Genomic DNA, 23,850 nt, shown 5'->3' with positions numbered 1-23,850 from the left:
GCCTACATATCCCAGAGTTCCAAGCCTTTGTTTATGTTGACTGGTCCTCCGCTGCCATCACTCAATGCGTAGCATGATGCCCCATTGCGTTTTAAAGTAATGCAGTCATTACAGTCTTTATTTACTTCTAAGATGGATAACAGGTTTGATTAAATAAACGCAGTTAACGGAGGAGAAAACGGTATCATGAAATGGAGATGACTCGGACCAGACCGTCCTTGTATGGAGAAATCGGTAAGTAGCTAACCGGTGGTGACCAGCAGTAACCCAGGACAACAGGTTGACCTGATAAAGCTGGTTGCTGCTATGTCAAGCTTTCTTCAGATTTCATTTAATTAATCTCCCTTAAGTGTCGGTCAGAGTTATAGCTAGGTCAACGTTAGCTAGCATATTTTCTAAGTGGATGTTCAAGATAATGACAGCAGGCTGTAAGCTCATTAGTGAGGTCAGCAGGCACTACATGCACCTAGCTTTGCTCTGTAGCAGCAAATGTGACATACTTAAAGATTTAACACAACATGTGCACTTGAATTTTGAATGTTTGAAAGTTTGAATGTGCAGGTCATTTGGCCCAATAACACACAGTTTACAATGTAATACAAACAAATATAGCCTACTTTTTCTATAACTAATACTTTTGTTTATCATGATGTAGGTTACATGACTGATTGTATTTATGCCTCCTTATGTGCAAATTGCCGTCAATTGTCATAAACAGGCAAAGTTTCCAAACTTTAAGGTAAAGTACTTTTATTACAGGATAAATAACCTATGTCATGTCGTTTTCAATGTATTTGTATGTTCTATGATGAATACATAAGTAAATAATTAGAATAATATGTTTTTTTACCATGAACAAAGGCATTCAAATTCGATAATTGATCAAAAAATCAGTCAGTTAATCAGTTAATACCTAAATGATCTTGTGGTCAGCATATAACGTATGCTTTTTAAGCTTAAAAACATAAGGTCATTTTAAAAATAGGGGGAAAATATCATAATGCATGCATACTGCATACAACTATATGCGACAGGGCCTCTTCACTCAATAAGTAAGGTTTAACTTGTGTTATAGTTGTTGTAAGGAAGTAAAAAATGAAGCGTTTATTAATCATCATGAGTCAACATGCAGATACTTCAAAACAACTTGAGTGTGACGGTTCAGTCTTTTTTGGTTTCACATTATTTGCAGCTCAAGGTCTTGGCTTCTGGACGGACCGGTCAGCCGTGCATGAGGCTGCTTCACAGGGCAGGGCGCTCCAGCTGGAGCAGCTGATCCAGGGGGGGGCAGCCGTTAACATCGTGGCAGTAAGCTCCATCACCCCCCTGCATGAAGCATGTATACGGGGACACACCAAATGTGTTAGACTTCTGCTGGATGCTGGTGCACAGGTGAGATGGTATATGTGAGGCTGATATCTCCTTTCATCAGAGCATTATTGACTTTCGCTTTGACTACATTACGGCTCATTGTGTTACAGGTAGATGCTCGGAACATCGATGGCAGCACCCCGCTATGTGATGCCTGTGCAGCCGGCAGCCTTGAATGTGTCAAGCTGCTGTTGGAGTACGGAGCAACAGTTAATCCTCCAATGTTTACCTTCACACCGCTACATGAAGCTTGCATGGGAGGTGCGTGTTGTTATACACAACATCACATAGGAATGTATGTACTGCAGGTTGAGCCAAGTATCTATTTACCCATTAATATGTCTTTGTTTCCTCAGTCTTGCTTTGCCATACCTGATTCCACATTGTTGAAATGCGTGAAATAACTAATAGTGAATGATTTAATTACATAAGCAGGCTTTAAAGGTAGGGTAGGTAAGAATGGAGAAACCAGCTCGAGTGCGCTGGAATTTGAAAGTACGCAGCCGAAAAAAATGTGCCCCTTCCTTCAGACTTCCTTTACAGAGCCCCTCCTCCAACACACGAACGCGCACATGACCAATGAGGGCACGAGATAAGTTTGTGCACGAGATGGAAGGCTGACAGGCAGGTAGGCCATCCAGTTATTTTAGCCAGGCCGGCTCAGATGATTGGTCGTGCTTTTTACAGCGCCACGGCTTCCACAGATGAATTTTTTTTAATGTATTTATTGTCAAAGCATTTAAAGTATTCATTGCTATCGGGGTGTTAAGATTATTCCATGGAATATAACAAAAAGGGTTTCTGAAGTGAATTACCTACCCCACCTTTAACCAGGGGCGGACTGGGGGGAAAAAGTGGCCCGGGGATTAATTGACAGACAGGCCCACTTAATGCGTGGCATGTATCGGCAGGCCGGAGACGAAAGTATGTTACTTAACAAAAAACCCTATGCATTTCATATTATTTTGGACCATTATTCATATAGTAATCACATTACCTGAGCCCTTGAGTTGCCTAGAGCAAAATAGTTACAGCATATATTTATTGATTTTAATGTTAACAGATCATTGATGCAATAACATTTTGACCCAATTTGCCTAACTTGACGCATGGAATAAAACATGAGCGTAGGAAGCATCCTCAAAGTGGGTGAGACAATTTAACAAGGGGTGTGTGCAGGTGCTGGACCTCACCTCCTCTAGGGGGGTCCGGGGGCAAGCTCCCCCGGGAAGATTTTTTTTTTAAATGTTGAAGTTAAATGCGTCAATCTGGTGCATTTTGAGAGCAAAATTAGGGACTAAATCTATGGATACATCTCTCAACACCCATATGAAACAGAACTGTAAACAGATTTACTTTTTCTTTCAACATTTATTTGAACAGCAAGTGGAGGCAAAAGTGACTAGACCCAAAACAATAAACCTGCTAGCTAACTAACCTAAACTCAGTAACAGAATGTGGGCAACACGTTCTTCTCCACAGCCGCGCGACCTCTGAGTCAGACGTCACTTCCCCCTTTTCTATCCTAAGGGTACAGCCACTCCCCCTGAACCCCCGTTTCCCTGCCAACTATTACCGTACTGACTATGCTTTCTTATGCACTTGAACACATTTAGTTGATTGCTGTATTGATTTAAAAACAGCAAGAAAAAGGGTCCAGCCAAAATCAATTCATGCTGAGCAACAGCTTCAGTTCCCTGTGTAGGATGAAACTAAACAAAAGGAACATACACCTTTAAAGCCTATGGGAACTGATTGTTATATACTTAAAATACTTGGTGTGGAGCAATGTATCTTTATCAACTTCTCAAATGTACTTACTGTATGTGATACCCTTCCTTCTGGGATTCTGAGACATAATTGTTCCTGTCTGTCACAATAGGTAATTCTGAGTGTGTCCTGCTCATGATTGATCAAGGAGCTGACATCGAGGCGCACGACTGCCATTATGGGACACCGCTTCATGTCGCCTGTGGAACGCAACATTACGACTGCGCCAAAGTTCTCCTCAATGCAGGTGAGTCTGCCTTCTGCACACCAGAGCTGGGTCAGTGTCACAGTATTTCTGAGTCAAAACCTGGATGAAGACAATTTGCCATTTTAAAGGTCCCATGTCATGGCCATTTCTACTGATCATAATTCCATTGTTGAGGTATACTAAAATAGATTTATACTGTGCAATTTTCCAAACTCACATTGGTTTCTCATACAGCATCTCTGTATAGTATGTGTATTCACTCTCTGTCCTAAACGGCTTGTTGGAGCTCCTGCCCCCCCCCCCCCCCCTCCCTGTGAGCCCAGTGTGCTCCGATTGGTCAGCTCGGCCACTCTGTTCTGATTATTCAACCACCAGAGAGGCTCCTCCCATGTCTTACAGTGCTTTTTTTACAATGGTGTCGGTACAGCCGTATATGTTATACGCTAACTAACCAAACTGTACCTACAACTGTTGTTATTTAGGTGCACTTGTGGAAACTGCGCCATGATGCCTACCGAAGTGGAAAACGTCTGTTGCAAAGAAATTAGAAAGGTGGCCTAGCTGACAGTTACAACATTATGTAGCCAGCTAGCTGAAAACACCAACAGTAGCACACAACATTATATGCCAATATATACACCATACCCCACACCCTGCAGAACCTCCATAACATGTACAGATTAGATTATAGACCTTTGAGGCGTAGAACGGAAGAAGAGTAAGTTATTTTTACCTGTAATAAACTACTACTGTGTTTGATGAAAAATCAAATCATGGTTGAACGGTTCATGGTGAACCTGAGCTTCCAACAGTATATGTTCGGCTGTTAGAGGGTGCGGCCATAGCTCTGGGTGTGGCTACTGGGTATTCCTACGTAACAATACCCAGGAAGAAAACATTGGAAAATGAGAAATCTCCAACGAGGCGTTTTGGGGAGGTCTTTTCTGTGTTAGAGTTTTACTCCCTACAGGTTGTACTTTGAGGGTTTTTGACTCTGCAGGCCGTTTACATGGATAAAAACCTTCATAACACAGAAGGGCACGGGTAATAACCGGAAAAGCATGACATGGGACCTTTAATGATTGTTGCTATCTGTGCTTTTGTAATATATTATGTATTTCAAGGCAACTTTAAGAATAATTTTCCAATTACATCCCAATATTGCTGAAGTTTGTTATCATAAATAAATCATGTTACTATATTAATATCTCTGTAAGATACAGTGTATATATAAGGATTTATTTTGTAAAACACCTTATTTACTCAAGTTAATTGAGATTTACACATTTTCCTAAAATGTCCTTGTCTGTTGATAAGCAACCACAAAACTGTGTGCACCTCGCCTATAGTGTGTTTTGTATTGGTTTTTTATGCTTACGGCTATTATATTCTAAGTGGATGTCATGGCAGTATACATTTTGTAAATACACAGTTTGTATAGACAAGAAAAGTGTTTTCTTTCTCATACAGTTTTGCGTGTCTTTCTTTCCCAAAGGGGCAAATGTGAATGCTGCAACGTTACATGAGACAACTCTTCATCACGCAGCCAAAACTAAGAGCGTCGACTTGATCGATCTACTTGTGGAGTTTGGGGTGAACGTGTACGCGAGGGATAATCTGAAAAAAAAGCCCATCCACTACACCAGTCTGGGATCTCCCTCGTATCTCTCCCTTGAGTTCTATGAGAGTAAGTTTGAAGTGTGCTTCCTGTCACTGCTAAAAATATAAATGATCTAAGAGCACAGATAAAATGTCACCTCTTTGACTTTCTCTTCCATAGATACCCCTCTCAGTCTACAGCAGATCAGCAGAGTGGCTGTGAGAGGGGCTCTCGGCATAAGAGCATGTGAAGTTGTTTCCAAGCTGGATCTGCCCAATCGCATCATACGTTTTCTTTCTTACATGCCACCTCCAGTTATTGAGATCTAGACAGCAATGAGACACCCAAGATTCAGCTTCCAGGAAAATCCAGACCAAATATGTCTGCTGACCCTGCAGAACTCAGAAAGTCTGACAGGATGTTAAAGTTGGCAGAAGTGCAGCACAGATGAAATGTCTTAACACTGCCAAACTAGCTTGGTGCAGAGAGATTTCACAACATCAACAAATCTGAATGTTTACCAAAGCAAAATAGGCAACTTTGATTTATGTACCACAAACTGATCATGAAGTTCTGGCTTGCCTGTCATCAAACAACTGCCTGGTTACACACCCAGAAAACACACAGCAATAAGTCATGTTTAAAAAAACACATACATTTTAAGTGAAATATTTACTTGCATTCAACTCTAGTTTTATCTTCTGGCTCCCCACTAACCTTTACTTTACTCAAACTCAACTCTGCTGTTTGTCATTATCTTGTTTTCAGGAAAAACAAATGCTTTTAAGGGTTAAGAGAGATGAGGCCTGGGCTGTGTTCGAAACAATATACAAACTTACTGCATAGTACCACAAAGTCAATCTGTATGTACTCTATACTGCCTACTAAATTATCAATTAATAAGGCCATGACCAAAAGACTGTTCACACTCAAGTTAACTCAAGTAATATGTCTTATTTGATAACCTATGTGTTCCCATGCTTTCACTCAGCTGTATTCATAATCAGTTATTGTAACCGTTCATTTTTGTGCAGTGCACCACACCATTGTACCGCCCGAGGAGCCGCCCTGCACTGTGCGTCAGTTGAGTATGTTAAGGCTTAACATACTCTTATACTTAACAGTTAATTAACCTAACTTCTCTTACTCAGAAATTATTCTAGAAAACATCCTGGTGTTTCTCACTTAAACAAAATACACAAACGATGCAGTTGGAACATAAATATATGAATTATTGCGTCATATCAGCATGAATAGTATTTTAGTACATGATTTTTGAAAGACCCACAGATTCTCCTTTTAGCCCTTTGCACTTGTAACGGCAACAACTTATCTTTATTACTATAACTATTCTGATGGCCTTACATTACCTCCAGCAGAGCTTAACCCACCTTTACCCTGAGCACATTCCATGTACGGCCCAAACAATGAATCCCAGAAGCTTTATCTAATCAATGGCTTTTTGGAGATGATATAATATAAAATATATAAACCTGAACTTGGCTTTCTCAATATGATCAAGTAAGTGTGACTTTGTTATAGATCCTGTAATATTTAACTAAACACAGAGGGAACATGAAGTCGTTTTAAAGCTAGGGTTATATCACTGTATTTATTTGTATATAACATGAAAGTATTTATTTTTAATGTTAATGTGTAAATAATACAGATGGTTCTACCTCGATTAAATGTGTCTAAGTTAATAGACCACTTCAGTATTTTAAAAATAATTCTCCAGTGTTGTTTTCTTTTGTAACTGAACAACAAACATCAACATTGATAGATATTTTTGTGGGGAAATATTTATTCAAAAGGGCTGTTTGTCGAAACGAATTGCGTTGTCATTTTGTGATTATTGTTGTGAGGAAAATTATTCTTAATTTCCAAACCAACCTGCATGAAAAACCCCCCCCAGAAAGACGATATCAAAACACATTTTTACACAAACATGTTGTATGCTCACTACTTCTCAAATGCATTTAATGCTGCAAAAAGGCAAATATACTCTCGTATTTGTAAAGTACAGACCATGCAACTAAATCAATGTAACTTAGATCATTTACAATAACTTGTTATTTACAATGACTTGTGTGAGAGTTTCTGCTGTACTCTCAATAGAGGAACAAGGGCCTAGAACTTGACAGTAAATGTACTTTGACTTCTCCAAAACCATTTGGTTTGTAAAAATTGGTGAATATATGTAGATATCTGTCTGGACAAGAATCCTGTCCCGAGAGTTAGCAGGCAAAGATTAGTTAACACCAAATAAAATAACTTATCAAGGTCACGCCAATGCAGCTATCAGGTTGGTGAGTTAGAGAGGAACTTACTGAAGATAAGACGAGAGCAACACGCAGGCACAACACAAAATGAAAACGAGTTAAATAAGTGGCATACACGCTAGTCAAACTGCATTCACTCACTGTACAAAAAACATGTCTGAACTTGCACCGCTGCTATAGAGGCCGACATGTATCAGGTGTAAAGTGTTTTGAAGTCATCAGAATCTGAATAAGGTCTGTTGTTGCGCAATCGGTTATTCAAGGTCCCATGTCATGGCCATTTCTACTGATCATAATTCCATTGTTGAGATCTAGAATATATTGAAATTGTGCAATTTTCCAAAATCACATTGGTTTCTCTCGTACAGCATCTCTGTATAGTATGTGTATTCACTGAATTTCACTCTCTGTCCTAAACGGCTTGTTGGAGCTCCTGCCCCCCCCCCCCCCATCCCCCACTCCCCCACTCTGTACTGATTAGTCAACCACCAGAGAGGCTCCGCCCATGTCTAATACAGTGCTTTTTTCGGCTCTGAGCGGAACATCAACAATGACATGTTATTGGAGCAAATAATTCAGGGAAGAAAAGGCTACTAAATATTTCCATCCAACTTTATTTTTAGAGCCCAGTGTGCTCTGATTGGTCGGGACGTTGCGAGGCTCGCTGCTGCAGTGTGAGGTCGCTGGCGGTGTTGTTTCCGGGTCAGCGAGACACAGTGAAACTCATCCTGAGCACACACAAACACTCACAGCCGAAGTAAAAACAATAAGTGTGGCTTGATATTGAGTAAGAAAAAGGTTTATAACGCTGTGAGAATGGATCTGCAGAGAGCATTTCTCTGCGACCCCAACTCGTCTATTACCAACCAGGGAGCTCTATGCAAGTCAATGGGACTCCCTGTAGTAGACGAGATAGTGACGCCAAGGAATCCTGGTGTGTGAGGTGCTGCGCGGATTGGTCCATATGGAAAAGCATGACATGGGCCCTTTAACATTGAATCAGCACAATGACTGCGGTTATTTTAATGAACAGAAACTGTGTTTAACTGTTACTGTGACCTCATAGATTATATATTTCTTTATGCGGAAGTGCTTTGGGAATTTAATGGTTTACGCAACTTGGGGGAGTTTCCATTCTACAAATGAGTCAATATCACCATACGGTGCATTTGAGACTTCCCTCAGGTTTGTGTCCATTTATTCCTAAGTCACAGCAACATAGCAACATAAAATGAGCACAATAAGCAAATAATGTAATAATAAGAATCTTGTAATGTTATATAAAAATAGACTCCACACATGCAAACAGCAAAATGTGTCCACCCTGTATGGGACAAATTCAAAGTAGAGTAAATAAATTGTAATTACATAGTGATTATAAAATGTACATTTTCAGAAAGCTATTTAGTCCCTTTCTCAACAATATATTTCAGTTAATGGGAAAAGTATTTGGATAATAATTATTTCTGAAATTTCTTTTTTGACATTTCACTATGACAGAGTGGACATGTTAAGCTTGACAACATCCAACTACACACATAATATGATTACAATTACGAAATTTAAGTTTAAATACTTAGTCTGCAACTAGCCAATGTCTCAGCCTCCATTGAGGAAAGACAAAATGGTGGTAGTAATGTCACTGAAAACATCAGTTGTTTTTTATAGGGGCAGGTACCCCATAATGACAGAGGGACACATGCAAAATGTTCAATATTATTATGAAAATAGAATATACATGATCAAAATGACTAGTTTTATCAAATAACTCGTTGTGGACAATAAAACGATATAGGGGAGAGTGGGGTAAGTTGAGTCATTTTTTAGTTATGCTGTCCTCTAAGCAAGGAGAAATGACACATAGTAAAATGAAAGCACACACCTGTAATTCAGGATGTTTCTAATCAATGGCAATGATAGGAATGAATATTTGATCAAGGGCAGCGAAAATATTACTTCTTTAAAAAAAGCGGTCTTGTGGCTCAACTTGCTTAGGGGTATGTTGATCCAGGTCAGGGGGTAAATTGAACCACTGTTCAAACCTGGGCATACCTGTTCAAACCTGGGCATAACTACAACAAATCTTAAAGGTAACTTTAAACAATATATAACAAACCAAATACAAGTTTAGTTTTTCAAATATTTTTAATATAAATTTCGATTAATTGATTGATTTTTTTTTTAACATGTTAAAAGGAAAAGTAATGATACAAATGGCGATACATATTCATACATCTTACCAATCAAACACAGGGTAAATTCAACTTTAAATGTAGCCTACAATGAGCTCTTATTATCAACTTGGCCTACTTTCATTCATTTCTCGATTGAAAAACTGGCTCAACTTAACCCAAGGCCCATGGTTCACTTTACCCCATCCCCGGCATTTCGAGAAAAACCTGAGTTTTTTTGCCGTGTTGTGTACAGTCTCGGATACTTCGCGAGACTATGTCAGGGTCACCAATGTAGTGCCGACAGAAGGGAGTCGGAGGCGGTGCAATGAAGGTACAAAGCTGGCTTTAATGAGCAGCAGAAATATAGATGTTGTCGGGTCGCAGCCCGGGACGACAAGAAAGAGAAGAAAAGAAGGGCACACAGTAAGTACACAGGAGGTACCGTCAACAAATGTGTCCGTGTGGAACCATACCCCCAACCTGTAGTTCCGTGGTGAATTATGTAACCCAGTGTATTAATAAGTGATCACTACAAGACTATGAAAAATATGCAACTAGAAAGACTACAAATCCCAGAGTCGTGTAAGTGATGTCATAACTGATGTCACAATTGTTTTCCTGCGCTAAATATAAGAGATAGCTAAGATAAGATAACTTTAACAAGATGCCTGTGTGCTTAGTACCAGGTTGTTATCATACCAGCAATGGGTCTTGCTCGTTCTTTCGCTTCCCGTCTGATCAAAGGTCCAGGAGTGGCTTGCTGGATCAAGTTAGCTACCTAGCTAGTAGCAAGCACGTTAGTTAGCATTACAGTCTTAGCCTTGTAATTGTTATTAGCCTTAACATGAGGTAACATCAAGTAACCCAAAATGTTAAACAGTAAGAGTAGTAGTCATATTTCGTGAACCCTTTGAAGAGTACTGTCACACCGGTGTGATCATTCTATAATACACCATTTAAGCCCGGGGGAGAAATGCTAACGCTACATTAGCATCGGCGATCTGTTCTACTTCATGCTATCTGCACAAATGGATAACATTAAAAAGATCAGGCAGTTCAGAGAGAATCAAAGGAAGGCAGGCAGCTTTGCATGACATTCTTCTGGACATATTTCATTGAGTTGATAGTGAGGGTAGTCAATCACTTTTTTGACAAGACAGTAGTGATGGCCACCTTGGTGACGTGTGTTGATGTGAGAGTCTGCGAGACCAGAGATGTAGTTCATTAAGTGTTTCACACAAAAAAAATGTGTTACTTCACAGTTTTACGACCCTTTTTTTTTTTTTGACTTGCAAAATTATCTTTTAAATTGACAAACATCATATGTGTAATTCGTGGCACAATTCAAACGGGATCGAAAGATAATCTTTCTCTCTCCATTGACTTCAATACATAATTTTTCCAAAATAAGGTCCCATAGAGCTCCCCCGGAAGGGGAGGGACTTCGCCACTCTATTGACTCAAATACAATAAAACATTTCTGTTTCAAAATGATTTTAGACTCAGTCAGCTTGGTGTGTTCAGGCAGATGAGGAGTGTGATGTTCCGAAAAGCTCTTAATATTGAAATTAAGATACACAAAAACATACAGCTGAACAAACATAACAACATTTAAAACTTTATCTTAAAGTTCAAATGGGTGGAGCATTTTGGGTAGACTTATACCGATCCTGTCTTTGGCTTCTAGCCTAGCCTGCAGCTAATAGTCCTAGCCTGTTGCTACTTCCTGTTTAACCCATGGATGTATAATAAGAACGTCCTGTTAAGCCCCAAAGCCCCCCTCGGCGAGGACATTTTAATTTATTCACGACACTGTGTCTCAGGGCATGTTAATATTTAAGAACCTATTAATGTGTTATACCAGATTAACGGGAAGAATCTCAGCTAACTGACGATACAAACAATTTTTACCAAAACAAAACACAAGTCTCATAAGAAGCATCTAAATGACCCCTGAGCGAAAAATGCTAACGCACTTTGGCACAGAACTCAAGATAAAAGATACCCTTATTACTTATCGTAGCTGCAGATACAAGATATCCGATTAAAGCTGAGGTTCCACAGATTATTTAGGTATATATATCATCACTGAGTGATCCGAACTCGCGACAGGGGAAGCAAACACATCACAACACGTACCTTTACGTAGTCTTACGGGAGATCGTCTCACCGTAGCTGTCAATCTGATCAAAAGACTTGTTCAATTGCATTAAAACTAGAAAAAACGCGGCTGAATCGGTTAATCCATAGGTTGATAATGTTTCTGTGGAATATTTTTTTGAAATTTATAATCCATAATTCCCTTTTTATGTAAAAATCATAGAGTAAAAGTTAGCTGCTAATGGTAGACACCAGAGTTATCGCAACTTCCGGTTTTGGCTATGCGTCAGTCTCAAACACACACATTACCAAATAAGGAGTATGTGGGAGTTCCCCTCGATTCCATTGGCTCTGACGGTTAGAAAGAGATGTCAATCAGCAAAATCGAGCAAGGGGGGCCAGAGATAGGTCAAATCCACCCAAATTTCACTTGTTTTGCATCAATCTTGATACAGGGTACTTATTATATGTTGTAGTTTGGATTCCTATAGCTTTTAGTCGACCATCCCACCATTCAAGGGTGGTTTTCAAGTAATATATTTTTTTGGACGGACACAATAATTTACATTTTTTTACTGTGTTCAATCTGAATTTACCTTAAAATAAAAACATCTATATTGATTCTGACACTTCGACATCCAACTCACAGGTGTAACCTTGCTTTGAGAAAAAAGATTATTAATTTAACCCTTTTAGAAGGGAAGATATGGGCCCTTTCTCATTTCTCTAACTCCCCTCCTCGACTCCTAACCTCGAGACTTAGTCCCGCCCACAGGAGATGCGAGCGGAGGAGCCGATGAGGGGAGCCGAGGAGAGAGGAGGGGAAGCAGCAGGCGGTTAGAGAAATGAGAACTCATCTGAGCGGTCATTTTAAAGAGACGTCCATTAATGATGACAGGAGGCACAGCAGCCCTCTGTCTAATGGACAGATGTGTTCATGATGACTTATATATTTAGGTTATATCCTCGGTTATAGCTCCTCCAGAGAGCCTCCTCAACGCTCGATCCTCGGTCCTCGAAGTGCATTTAGAGAAGTCGAGGTTAGATGAAATGAGAAAGGGCCCTGGTCATTTGTTCTGGGAATGTCATTTTCGAGCCTGAGACCTGAAAAACAGGCTCGGGGCCTCACAGGTTTTGACCGGCTACAACAACCTGTAAAACTAGTTCCTGCTAAAAACTTCAACATGTTTACACAAGTTGGGAATGTATATTGTTGAAGGACAGGGCTTGATTTTTAAAAAGAAAGCTGGTGAAGGTGTGGAAAATCTAAAATATGTTCACTTCCCTGAGCTTTTAATTTGATCCTCTCTGAACCACAGCGGCTCTATCAGCTGTTTTTAAAGATTCACCTCTAGAAAAGCAGGTGTTAATGTATATTGGAGAAGGGTATCAGGGATTGCAGGGGATTTTTCCAATTTATCTTGGAGCAACATTGAGCTAATATTTGACAATAACAATAATCAGGGGCACTGGTGAATTGAACCAAATGTCAGGTGGTTTCCCAGGAAGTAACGGCTATAAAATAAAGACTCTCACAGCTTCTTTCTTCAGCAGAAACAAATATTTTGAGGAAGAGGGTATCAGCTAGGTTGTTGAGAAGCAGTTAGTGTTTGTGGCTTACCATGAGCTATAAATACTGCAGGTTCAGCTGCTGACAGCTTGCAGCTATGGTCATTGTTGTACTAGCAGCCATCCGGAGAAAGGGAGTAGGAAAAGGGAGCGGCCATGCAACTTGTTCATATAGAGACTTTGTAAAGTATAGCACTTGTTGGTTTAAATTTAAGACCCAAGCATCCTCACCCCGTTTGAGCGCCAAGTCAGAATTATTTCAAGATGTCGCTCCTCAGCAGTCAAAAGCTTAACTGCTTTTATTTCCTAATGAACTCTTATTTATGTTGTTGTCTGTATGAATTTAAGACATAAATGTAGTATTTTTAATTTTTGCGTTATCAAGTCTTCTCAAATCAAGCTTGATAAAGTACATTTCCTTTTCATATCTGAAGTACTATAGGAAGTCACTCTGAAACTGAAAATGTTGGTCTCATCGCGGCTTTACCGCAAGGACAAAGTCAAGCATTAACACAGATATTTATCTGTAGTATACTTACATGTAAACCGGGTTCCCACGCCTTCTTTAACATGAAACTAAAGGACTGTTTGGGCCTAATTCCTTCTAATTCAAAGGCAAACTTAGAGACACAGATCAAGGTTCATTTCAAATGTTTTTCTACTTGTGGGAATCATGTACAAATATACCAAGCACCCATCATTGTAAGGACTACAGTAAGTTTCTCACTATCTTGATCCCTTTTCTTGGCAGATAACACTCATAATAACTGACAACTGTTGCCTATAGCCTAACATAAGTGCATTTTGAGAGCAGCATAAAAACACTGGACTGAATGTAGCAAACTGCAGTAATTGGGCTCCTGAACTGAAAAAAAGGAAAAGTATTGTTTTCTTTCCATTGGTTTTAAATGTTTTTGTCTTAATCTTAAATGGCCTTAAAAATGAGAAATGAACAAAACTACAAAAAGGGTATGTAGGATTTCTACATACTAGGAGGAAATGTTGCGACAGACTGTTGGACAGCTATGTCAACAGCAAGCGGAAACGACTGAGGTCAAAGTACAACCAGGAGGAGTGGTTTGCTGTAACATACAATCTCAAACAACCACACTCGGGACTCTTAACATACAAAATGTTTTATCATTTGCTATTTTACAATATTTCACTGAACAAATCTAGATTTTTTTTCTTCCAAGAAATGTGGTAACCTTATGATATTCATGGTTGGTGTTGTTGCTCAACATTTTCTCATTATCTTTGATCTAATCTTAAACATTTCTGGTCTCACAGTTTCTCAGTATCTTGGTCCCTTTTCTTGGTACAGATAACACTCCAAATAACTGACAACAGCACGCACATTGCCTATAGCCTAATATAAATGCATTTTGAGCGCAGCAGAAAAATATTGAATGTTTAAACAAAGCTTGAGCTAAAAGTGGTATAAAGCTGTTTAAACATAGATAGGTAACCACATAAAACCCTAATTCCACACACATTTAGCAGGTGTAAACATACATCTCAGTCACATACATATATTTCTTGTAAACTAATTAGACAACTAGAATTGGACAAACATTTGGACGGAGAAGATTTAAATGGTCTTTTCAGTGCAGCTACAGACAAGGACAAAAGGAAGAGCATAAAAACAGTGGTCGTTTGAAAATTCATCGACAGACATGTGAATTAACAGGACTCGTGTTGGGTACATGTGTTTGTCTGAGAGGATCCCTTGTTTCGAGTTCAAAGTCTACACTCCTACTTCCTCTTTAGCGAGCCTTGTAACTTCTGGTCCAGTCTGGTTTTGGAGAGAGTCTGAGGCCTGAGTTTAGGGCCTGAGACAGGTGGACAGTTCTCGTCCGTCTCCTCGTCAGAGAGGCTGGCTGAGACGGTGGAGGAGCGACGCTTGACCCTGGTAACCTCTTTCTGCTGAACTCTAGGTGCCATTTCCTGTTGTTGAGACATTGCATTGCGCAGACAGTTGAGCCACTGCTGCTTGTGGTAGACGTCGTTCACATGCAGAGTGTGAGACTGGCCATGGGAGGGATCCAGAGAGCGCACACGGAAAACGTTCTTAGCTAGAGGGACACAGAAGTCAGCAAATTCTGTATTAGGTCAGGACTATTATAACTTACAACAGACATTAATAACTATGCATAGAGTAGGGATGCTCCGATCGGCAATTTTGGGGCGAGTGGGCGGGGCCTAAATGGAAGATTTAAACATCACTTTAAATCTTCCATTTAAATGTTTAAAACTCAGTTAATGGGGCTCATTCAGTGGAGCTTCCACAAACAAAAATCAACTTAATTATTACATTATTCAAGTTTACAATAACTTTGGATAATAACACGGGAGAAATTAGCGGAAGCGCTCTCTTTTCCTCTCTCTCCCTCTCCTGACAGTCAGTATCTCATGCAGCTCACTGATCCAGTAATGAGTGACCCGACAGTGAAGAATAAATATATTTATAACTAGTTTAGCTTGTTCCAGAGGTAGATAAAATAGCTAAGTGTGTTAAGTCTAACTCTTGTGTGTTTCGCTCCGCTCACTGGTCCGGCGGGTGGAGCTGCAGGATTTCTGCTTCACACACGTTGCATACCGCTATTTTACTGTCTTTTTCGGACACCTTCAAATAATGCCAGACCGGTGAAGCCATTTTGGCGAGCTTGTTTTGCCGCTCACAGAGAAAAGTGTCATGTATTTTACGTCATGCGATCGGCATGTTTAGAGAGCACCGATCGATCGGAGCATCCCTAGTATAGAGTATTATTTTTGTCGTCGGCGTCAAACTGTGGAACTCTGGACAAAACTATTGTTCAACAACAAACCTAATGTTTCAGCTTATGTAAGATCCAAGTCAAGCTTTATTTTGCTTTGAAAAACTAAGACCTGCCCCATCCAGCAGTGCCTTGTTCAGAGGCTAAGGATGTATCAAGCACCCCTTCAAAACCCTGAAAATGCAGAGTTTATGAAAACGATGATGGCCTACTTTGACTTTGAAGCAAAATAGGGTTTTTATCATAAATTCATTTGTAAATAATTGTTATGTTGATGTATTCAAAATACTTTCTGACCTAGCAGTCCAAGACACAAAAATATATTACATTTTCAACATTAAAGAGTATCATTTCTGGATAAATTAAACAATCAAGCACAATGTTTGTAAAAATAATGGGTGACAAAAATTGCCTCAGCCACACTTCGCCAGCAGATGGAGTGAAAATCAACTGAACTCACTTTTCTCTCCGTTGGTGAAAGCCCCTCTGAAGGATCCCCCCATGCGGATCTCTCCGTCCTGCAGGTCCTCTAGAGCCAAGTCCCGAACCGGGATGGGCTGTCGGTAAACCTGGAAGCAGCTCCGGTCGTTACGGGTCACCGGCCGGGTCATGATCAGGAGCTCACAGAAGAGGAACACATGCAGCCTCTGTGAGGAGACACATTATTAAAACATTAAACCTATTATAATACAGGACAATAACATGTATGCAGAGGGTAATAATAAGGGAAGTAATCCTCACCAAGCCACTCTTGTTCCGCAGCTCGCCGTGAATGAGCAGGTTCTTACAGTTATCTATGAGAGGGTCTCGCTGCTTATCATCCAGATACTCCAGTTTGTCTATATAGTACTGGCACTCAGACTCCCCTTTTCTCACGTTGATATCTGACAGAATCCCCTGGATAATAGTGATCTGGGTAATCAAGGAAAGACTCATTAGAATGGAAAAATACACACAACTAAATCATTTGTGAAATAAAAGCCATGTTAATTTTAGATTCAACAGCTAAATAAAAGCAACAGCACTATCTGTCATGAGGATAACGTACAGCTCTCTCCAGACTGGGTACGTCCGGGTGATCATGAGCAGTGTGTTTCAGGATCTCTCGCAGCAGCAGTGGGTATTTCACCAGGCGTGAGCGCGGGATGTCTAGGAAGCTCCAGAGGTCCAGCTTCCTGCTGAAAGGCGACTCCAGGCAGCGCTGCAGGAAGTCCTGGACCCGCCTGTCCTGCTTCTTCTGGTCCAGCAGGGCTTTGGCTGCCAGCTGGTTGCTGCAGTACTCTTTGTAACCATTCAGACCAGGCAGCTTAGAAAACACAGTGACAGTTACAACCTTTTTACACGCTGAAATGTGTCACATTTGAAGATAATGTGTGTAAAAAACCTATACACATACCCAGTCTATAACCATCTGTCCAATCTGAGATATTGTTCCATCAGGGCCAGTTCCCTCTATCAGTTTCATCAATAAGTCTGCAAATACAAAAATCACACACAGTCAAAGGTTATGGTGGCTCCTAGAGCTTGTCGCACTGCAAATTAAAATCCATGCTAATAGACAAAACTTATTTTGACGAGAAGGCACATCATCTAAACCAACTACTGCAAGAAGTTCACAACACACCTGTAACTATTAACCAAAATAAAAGTGATGCACACGGCTGAGAAACGCAGTACTTGCTGTTGCCGTTTGCGGATCATGAAATTATTAAAGGCAGCTATCTGTCAGTGTTTTTTTAAATACTTACATTTAAGATTTATTATGTTATTTTCACTTTGTGATGACAACATTTAGCGATATTACTGCAATCTTAATGCAATCACATCAGTGGATAACCGCTGTCAAAAAATGCATTACCCAGAAATCATGGCAACCACTAGGACGGCCCTGTTATCAACTTTTAGTGTCCCTTGGAACCAGTTTCCAACATGCTGTGAGCTTAAAGTAGTGACTTGTCTAAATTATGTGCATTCCTGTCAAACTGGTGTTTTTTTTCATTTGCTAGTTTCTAGTCTATTTGTATGCATTTTCTTAAATGTGCATAGCATTGAGCTTTGATGGCTAACACAAGAATCACTCCATGCATCAAAAGAAGCACTCAAAGCAAAGAATGGGTAATGGTAATTTACCCTCGTGTAGGGGGATGTATGAGTCCAGGTCCCCAAATATTTGAGCCAGTTCCTCCCATGTCATGATGGAGAGTTTTAGCATCGGATCATGGTATGCCTAGATGTGAGAAAAAGCAGCAGTCAGCACACCTTTTTCTTTAAACTGCAGGATAAATGTATTGATTACTTTGTATGGTTTTAAATAAAGATTTTCTAACCTTTCGTGCGAGTTGGAGATCTTCTATGAGATCCTGTTCTCCCCTGTAAAGCTCATGAATCGCCTGAAGAAAAAAAACACACAGCAGGAGAAGAAGATATTATTGTTATGCTCTCTGTATTTATTATTTAACTTTAAAAAGCCGGAACTGCCTAACCTCCTGTCTCTTGATCTCTTTGGTGGAGAACGTGCTCTTCTGATGGACGTCGAGCGTCTCGGACCACAGCGTGCTGTTCCTGCGTTTCGTTGGAGTCGGACCTGCCAGCTTGCTGCCGCCTCTGAGGAGCATCCCTGGTGACTTACTGTCAGCTCGCATTGACATAGACTTTTGGGGGGGGGAAAAGAAAGAGTATATTACAGTCAAACACATTTTTCAATTTATACATCTACAATGTATGTTTTTAGAGTGGGTGGGACAAGAGTATGGCATTCACCTGGATGGTCTGTCCAAAGCGCCGCACAGCGCCATTCTTCGAAGGAGAAATCAAGTTTACGAGGGACGAAACTTTGACTAGAGGTCGGACTCGCTTGTTACTGGGTTCCTGGGAATAAAGGGGGGAAAAAACGTATTTATTTCCAATGGATTGTATTGAGGTATAGACTGTAGTGGTGTAACACTTACACTACCTTAATAAAACGGTACTGTTTGATAAAAGGCTCTCAAATATTTAGAATAAAACTTTTACCAATTTATATTGTTTAACACCGGATAGAAATGCTGATGAAAAATAAGACATGTCCTAATTTTACTTTATTCTTACTTATAAAACAGTTTAGTATATGATAAAGCAGGGGTTCCCAAAGTGTGGGAAGGTGAGCCTCCCCTCAGAGAACATAATCACAGCCGCGCCCCCCCCTCCCAATTATTATTGCTATTATTATTATTATTATTGTTGCTATAATGCAGGGGTATTCAATTGCATTTCAAAGAGGTCCAGTAAGAGAAAATGTCATAAAATGCTCTGTTTTCGCTACCTTTCTCTTTTTGCTGAGCGTCACCTCCTTAAAACATTAAACAATAGCTTTTTTAAACCTCTTTATGTTTTAAACATGTTGAGGTTAAGGATGGCAGCTTCCTCATACGTTGCACTCGGAGAGAAATAGTTGAGACGGAGATGTCTTTAGCAGCAGGGAGGAGTAACGTTTCACCAATGTTGTGAGGTTTACCTGCCTTGGCTATCCGTAACGCCACTCGGTATGATGCTTCGGTTGCCTTTGTATTCACAGTGCTAAATGTGTCAATTACATTTTTCTGTGACTGCAATTCCTTGAGTTTCCGGTCCAAAAAAGTCCTGTGGCTTGGTCACCAATTATGGGTGTTTCGTCTCAATATGACGCTGGAATTGACATGCTCTCATACTGTCATTAGCTAGCACCTCGTTGCAGATAACACACTGTGGCAGTGGAGTGTCATCAGGACCGGTCCATGAAAATCCTAGCTTCAAATAATCATTGTCATACTTCCTCCGTTTTCTGACAGACGCTGTCTCCTCTCTCACTTTAGGTAACTTCACAAAAAATCTGTCCGTATTTTGCCGCTCGCACACATTTAGCTGAAGTTAACAAGCTAGATTTCACTGATTCTCTTTATTTTTTTCTGGCGGCTGCGCCTCCCTTTAAGCTCTCTGGCGCCCCCCAGGGGAGGCGTGCCTCACACTTTGGGAACCCCTGTGATAAAGCATTGCTGTTGTTTGGTGTAAATATGCAACGAAACCTCTGAACTGGCCGGCCATGACAGAAGCCAGTTTCATATCTGTTTTTTAAGGACACATTTATTCACGGTTGTCACATGGCGGTTTTACCCATGATGGCACACAGTGGGAAATACGGTAACGTCACGGCCACAAATACACATCATGTCTGCTCTGTGTTCTTCAGCATGAGTGAAATTATCATAGATCTCACAACAAGCGGACAGACGGGAAGCTGCCCTGACTCTCACCTTCAGGTCGAAGCTGGACAGACTGACTGTGTCATCTTCCTTCTCTTTGCGTTTTCTCTTCTGCAGCAGAAGAAGAATACAAATATGTTACTTTCACATCCCATTTGAAATTACTTCCACGTATTTGTGATACATGTTGAAGAATTAATTAACTTACTAGACTGAAGTCCCACGGGGTCCCAGGCGTGAGAAACGTGAAGGAGCTTCCTCTCTGCAGTGGAGGTCTACAGGGAAGGAGACAAAAAGCAACGGTCAAGCACAATGACAATAGGTTTATATCAACATTACAGTGTGACTGCCTGCTTCTCCGTTGACGAGGTCTCTTTTTATTGATTAAAGATGTACAGAATCTGATCATATGTGCAAACGCTGGCAGCTAAAAAGCACCACTAATAGCAGTCAAAGTATACAAACTAGCACTGCACAATGAAGAACATATTTGATAATGTTTTTGAATATCATGCTAACAAAAACGATAAATAAATAGATATTAATGAGTTCTGATGCTTTTAGTCATAATGCTTATAGCTTGTTGAGAGATGACAAGTTTCATTTTAAAGTGCAGTTTTGTACCGATACTCACTGATATTCTTTAAACTAATCTAAAAAATACCCGAGTGAAATATTGCCGTCTTGTACCATGTGTATATGGTAAAAGTCTACATTGCAAATGACGATACAAAATAATATATATGTTGCAGTCCTCACACAAACACAGCTTAAGAGAAGCATTGTTTATAGGGAATCAGTTTCAGCTCTGTTTTTATGATGTATGCGTTTTGTATGCCTCTTTTGCTACACTCGCTGTTATGTTTCAAATGTGTCCAACACTGTGGATGACGCCTGCGGGACATTCATATTTGAACCATACAAAGGAACTGAACTGCTTTTTGCTTCTTAAAAAAAGTCAGTTATGTTCTGACAAAACACTGCAGCTACAGAGAGAAACAATGTCCTTCTATGTCAAACACTCCCTGAGGTTGATGTCAGGTCAACACACTGCTTGTTATCCTGCCTTCAAGTTACGTTGGAAATAACCAAATTATGAGTGGAGCCTGGGGTAAGTAGACCTCCAGGTGAAATAAGAGGAAGTGATGAGGAATAACAACATTTGATTTGAATAGTAAGGAGCAAAAAGCATGTCAATATTTCAGTCTTATAGAGCCTTAATAACAAGATAATAAAGGTGAGGTTATGAAGTTAAAACATTTGAGTTTTTGGCCCTTTCTAATGATAGTACACCGTAGGAATGCAGCAATATGAAGCCAACACAAATATTGCAGTACTTTCACAACCCTATCTGCAGCTTGAGAAAACAAACACAGGTGCAGTACAGGTTTAACTTTTTAGACATGCCTTTTGAGTGTCTCTTAAAGCCTGTGTTGCTATTGAAGAGAAACATTGAAAATACAGACTCCAAAGTGCCCAGTATCCGAATTATAGAAACAATCCAGGATTGGCAAACATTTATCTGCATCTTACATTAGTGCTGAAAATATTATTCAATTCATTTTTCACTCTACAGAAGTGACTGATATGTTATTTAAATGTATCAGGCAATATTGTCCTTTTTGTTCCAGCTTTTACATTGGGATGGTTTGTGGCTTTTCATAATTGTAACTTTGAAAACTTTATTAGTATTGGTATTATAAATCAATAATACCAATTACAATCAAATTCAGAATTAATTGTCTTTTTGTTGACTCCTAGTTTTAAAAAAATGGTATTAAACCATTTAATCTTTTAAAAAAAAAGAAGCTATAAAATAGACGTTTATGACATTATGACTTTAATGCGTTTCTGTTGTGCATTTAGCTCACAATATATAAAGGTTTCTTATCATACTATATTAGGTTTCTATATATTTAGTCATTTGTTTAGTAAAAAATAGTAGTTCTGTGTGCCAAAATGATAATATCGTTTTTTTATCCTGACTTTGGCCATTGACAAAAGTGTGATTTGTCATGTGATCTAAAAATATGAAAGCTATACTGTTAGATACTTAATCAGATCATGCCCACACAATGTTGCAAGACTACAGACCCATCAGAACTAATTTGTGACATTTTTCCTTTATCAAAATGATCACAAAAGACTTAAAGCATGGCAAATCGTGGTGACACAATTCGACATTACGTCTTCCGAGGTGCACTTGAATGCAGCATTTGCCAGTTACAATAACAGCCTGTACGTCACCGTAGGCCAACAAGATAACGTTAGCTCGAAATGTGCTAAAGTCGTTGTACAGAACAAACTGAGCTTTCAAATTTAAAATAAATGCATAACGTTAATATAATATCACGTATTTTTGACTCACTTTTTTGAGTTGTTTCTCCTCAGTGTATGTGGAGAAGCGGCGCTGATAACTGATGTCGTTGAAGTCCTCGATGACATCCTGCGAAGTTTTGGTTTTATGTTTCCCACCGCCCTCACACCAACTTCTTCATTTTCTTCCATTTTGTAGGAGTCACCTATACCGAGACGTGGTTATTGATCAAGCAAACTAAAAAGAAAATTCCAGACGTATGAAAACTTGCCCGATGTGTACAAAGGAAGCGGAGGGTCGATGACAACAGAACACACACTACGGCGGAAGTTTGAATATGGCGGATTCGGTGAAACGGACCAATCACGAGAGGGCTCAGAAATCGGCTGCTAGGATACCATATGGTGGGAGGTGCCAGTGAGACGAACAGGACCTTGAATGTAGCATAATCCTGTTTTTAACAGCGGGACATGATGGGAAACAAACCAACCTTGAAAACATGTTATAATTTATGAATACTAATTAAATCATGATAACACACCGCAGCATGTTGCATAAAAAACATTCTCTCCAACCTATACTATCAGATTCATGCAATTTAAATTAATTAGATTTATCGATCATGTTTTCTTGCCCCATCTAATTTCGATAACAAGCACACAAATATAAGTGCTAATTGCCATGAAACAGGGAAGTTTCTTAAAGGCCATGTAATGCATCTAACACAGGTGTTTTTTAACATGTAGTTTAGATATCACCAGAATAAAAATAAATAAAAATGTTTAAAGTTTGGTCATAATTAAATGACATATACGTTAAAAACCGATGTTGGTTCCGAAGTTTGCCGAGTACGCCCCCGATCACTCCCGAACGAGCGGTGACGTCACACGTGGCAAACATTGCCATCTGATCAAATCAGTCCAAATGGCAAGCAACGCGACAACTTCAGACAGCGACAGCGAGAGCGATCATTCAAGCTCAGATTCGGTGGGTTATCTGGATTCAGTTACAGAAGTAGAGAGTGAACCAGCTAGCCTTTCACTTCAAGGCATCTTGCCTTATCAGTACGAGCCTCCTGCCCGGCAATCGAACAACGAGGCAGAAACTTGTGAAAGAGAAGCGGATTCCGCAGCCGGCGAGACTCGAGTCAGCAATACTGAATGGTAAATTCAGTTTTATTTAATTTGACCTGCACTAAATGTCGATCTTAATTTGTCATCTGTTCCTCACACGTCCGGCAGATATTGTTTTTTTTTTAATGTTATGTACAATATTCAGGTGTAGGCTACATGTCAATGCTGTGAAAGCATGCCCACTGCAGATGAATGTGTATGCTGCAGAGAGATCTGGCAGGTGATGGAACAAATAGACAGTTTGCAACCTACTGACCAGATAGCAGAGTCCTGAATCGGGTCGGGTATCCGTGGGTGGGCCTACCCGACGGGTGACCCGCAAAAAAGGTGAT

The 23,850-nt window shown here is 39.9% G+C and overlaps 2 protein-coding genes across 3 annotated transcripts; one reads left to right on the top strand and one right to left on the bottom strand.

Moving 5' to 3' along the window:
- The first annotated feature begins 41 nt into the window (after positions 1–41).
- Positions 42–23,065, top strand: asb13b (ankyrin repeat and SOCS box containing 13b). Of its 2 annotated transcripts, XR_013808842.1 has the most exons (7): positions 42–234; positions 1,193–1,392; positions 1,482–1,632; positions 3,254–3,388; positions 4,845–5,036; positions 5,130–6,037; positions 22,584–23,065. XR_013808842.1 is itself a non-coding variant. In XM_079685137.1 (6 exons), exons 1-6 carry the CDS (start codon positions 192–194, stop codon positions 5,276–5,278), a joined length of 870 nt encoding a protein of 289 aa, XP_079541263.1. In that variant the 5' UTR covers positions 42–191; the 3' UTR covers positions 5,279–6,466. The 2 variants fall into 2 exon arrangements, 1 of the variants encoding a protein (XP_079541263.1); XM_079685137.1 differs by lacking the exon at positions 22,584–23,065 and having other exon boundaries at positions 5,130–6,466.
- Positions 14,195–22,592, bottom strand: LOC307041665 (neuroepithelial cell-transforming gene 1 protein-like). The gene is made up of 12 exons (XM_079685120.1): positions 22,437–22,592; positions 20,277–20,343; positions 20,120–20,179; positions 18,612–18,719; positions 18,335–18,502; positions 18,179–18,241; positions 17,982–18,078; positions 17,248–17,324; positions 16,900–17,157; positions 16,593–16,763; positions 16,312–16,498; positions 14,195–15,149 (listed from the first exon to the last, which is right to left on the bottom strand). The coding sequence occupies exons 1-12, from the start codon at positions 22,574–22,576 to the stop codon at positions 14,830–14,832; spliced, it is 1,716 nt and encodes a 571-aa protein (XP_079541246.1). The 5' UTR covers positions 22,577–22,592; the 3' UTR covers positions 14,195–14,829.
- Positions 23,066–23,850: the final 785 nt, after the last annotated feature.

The sequence above is a fragment of the Notothenia rossii genome (assembly GCF_949606895.1).
Source record: "Notothenia rossii genome assembly, chromosome: 5".
Classification (NCBI taxonomy): Eukaryota; Metazoa; Chordata; class Actinopteri; order Perciformes; family Nototheniidae; genus Notothenia; species Notothenia rossii.
Note: the sequence above shows the minus strand (reverse complement) of the source record. Positions and strands in the feature narration are given on the sequence as shown.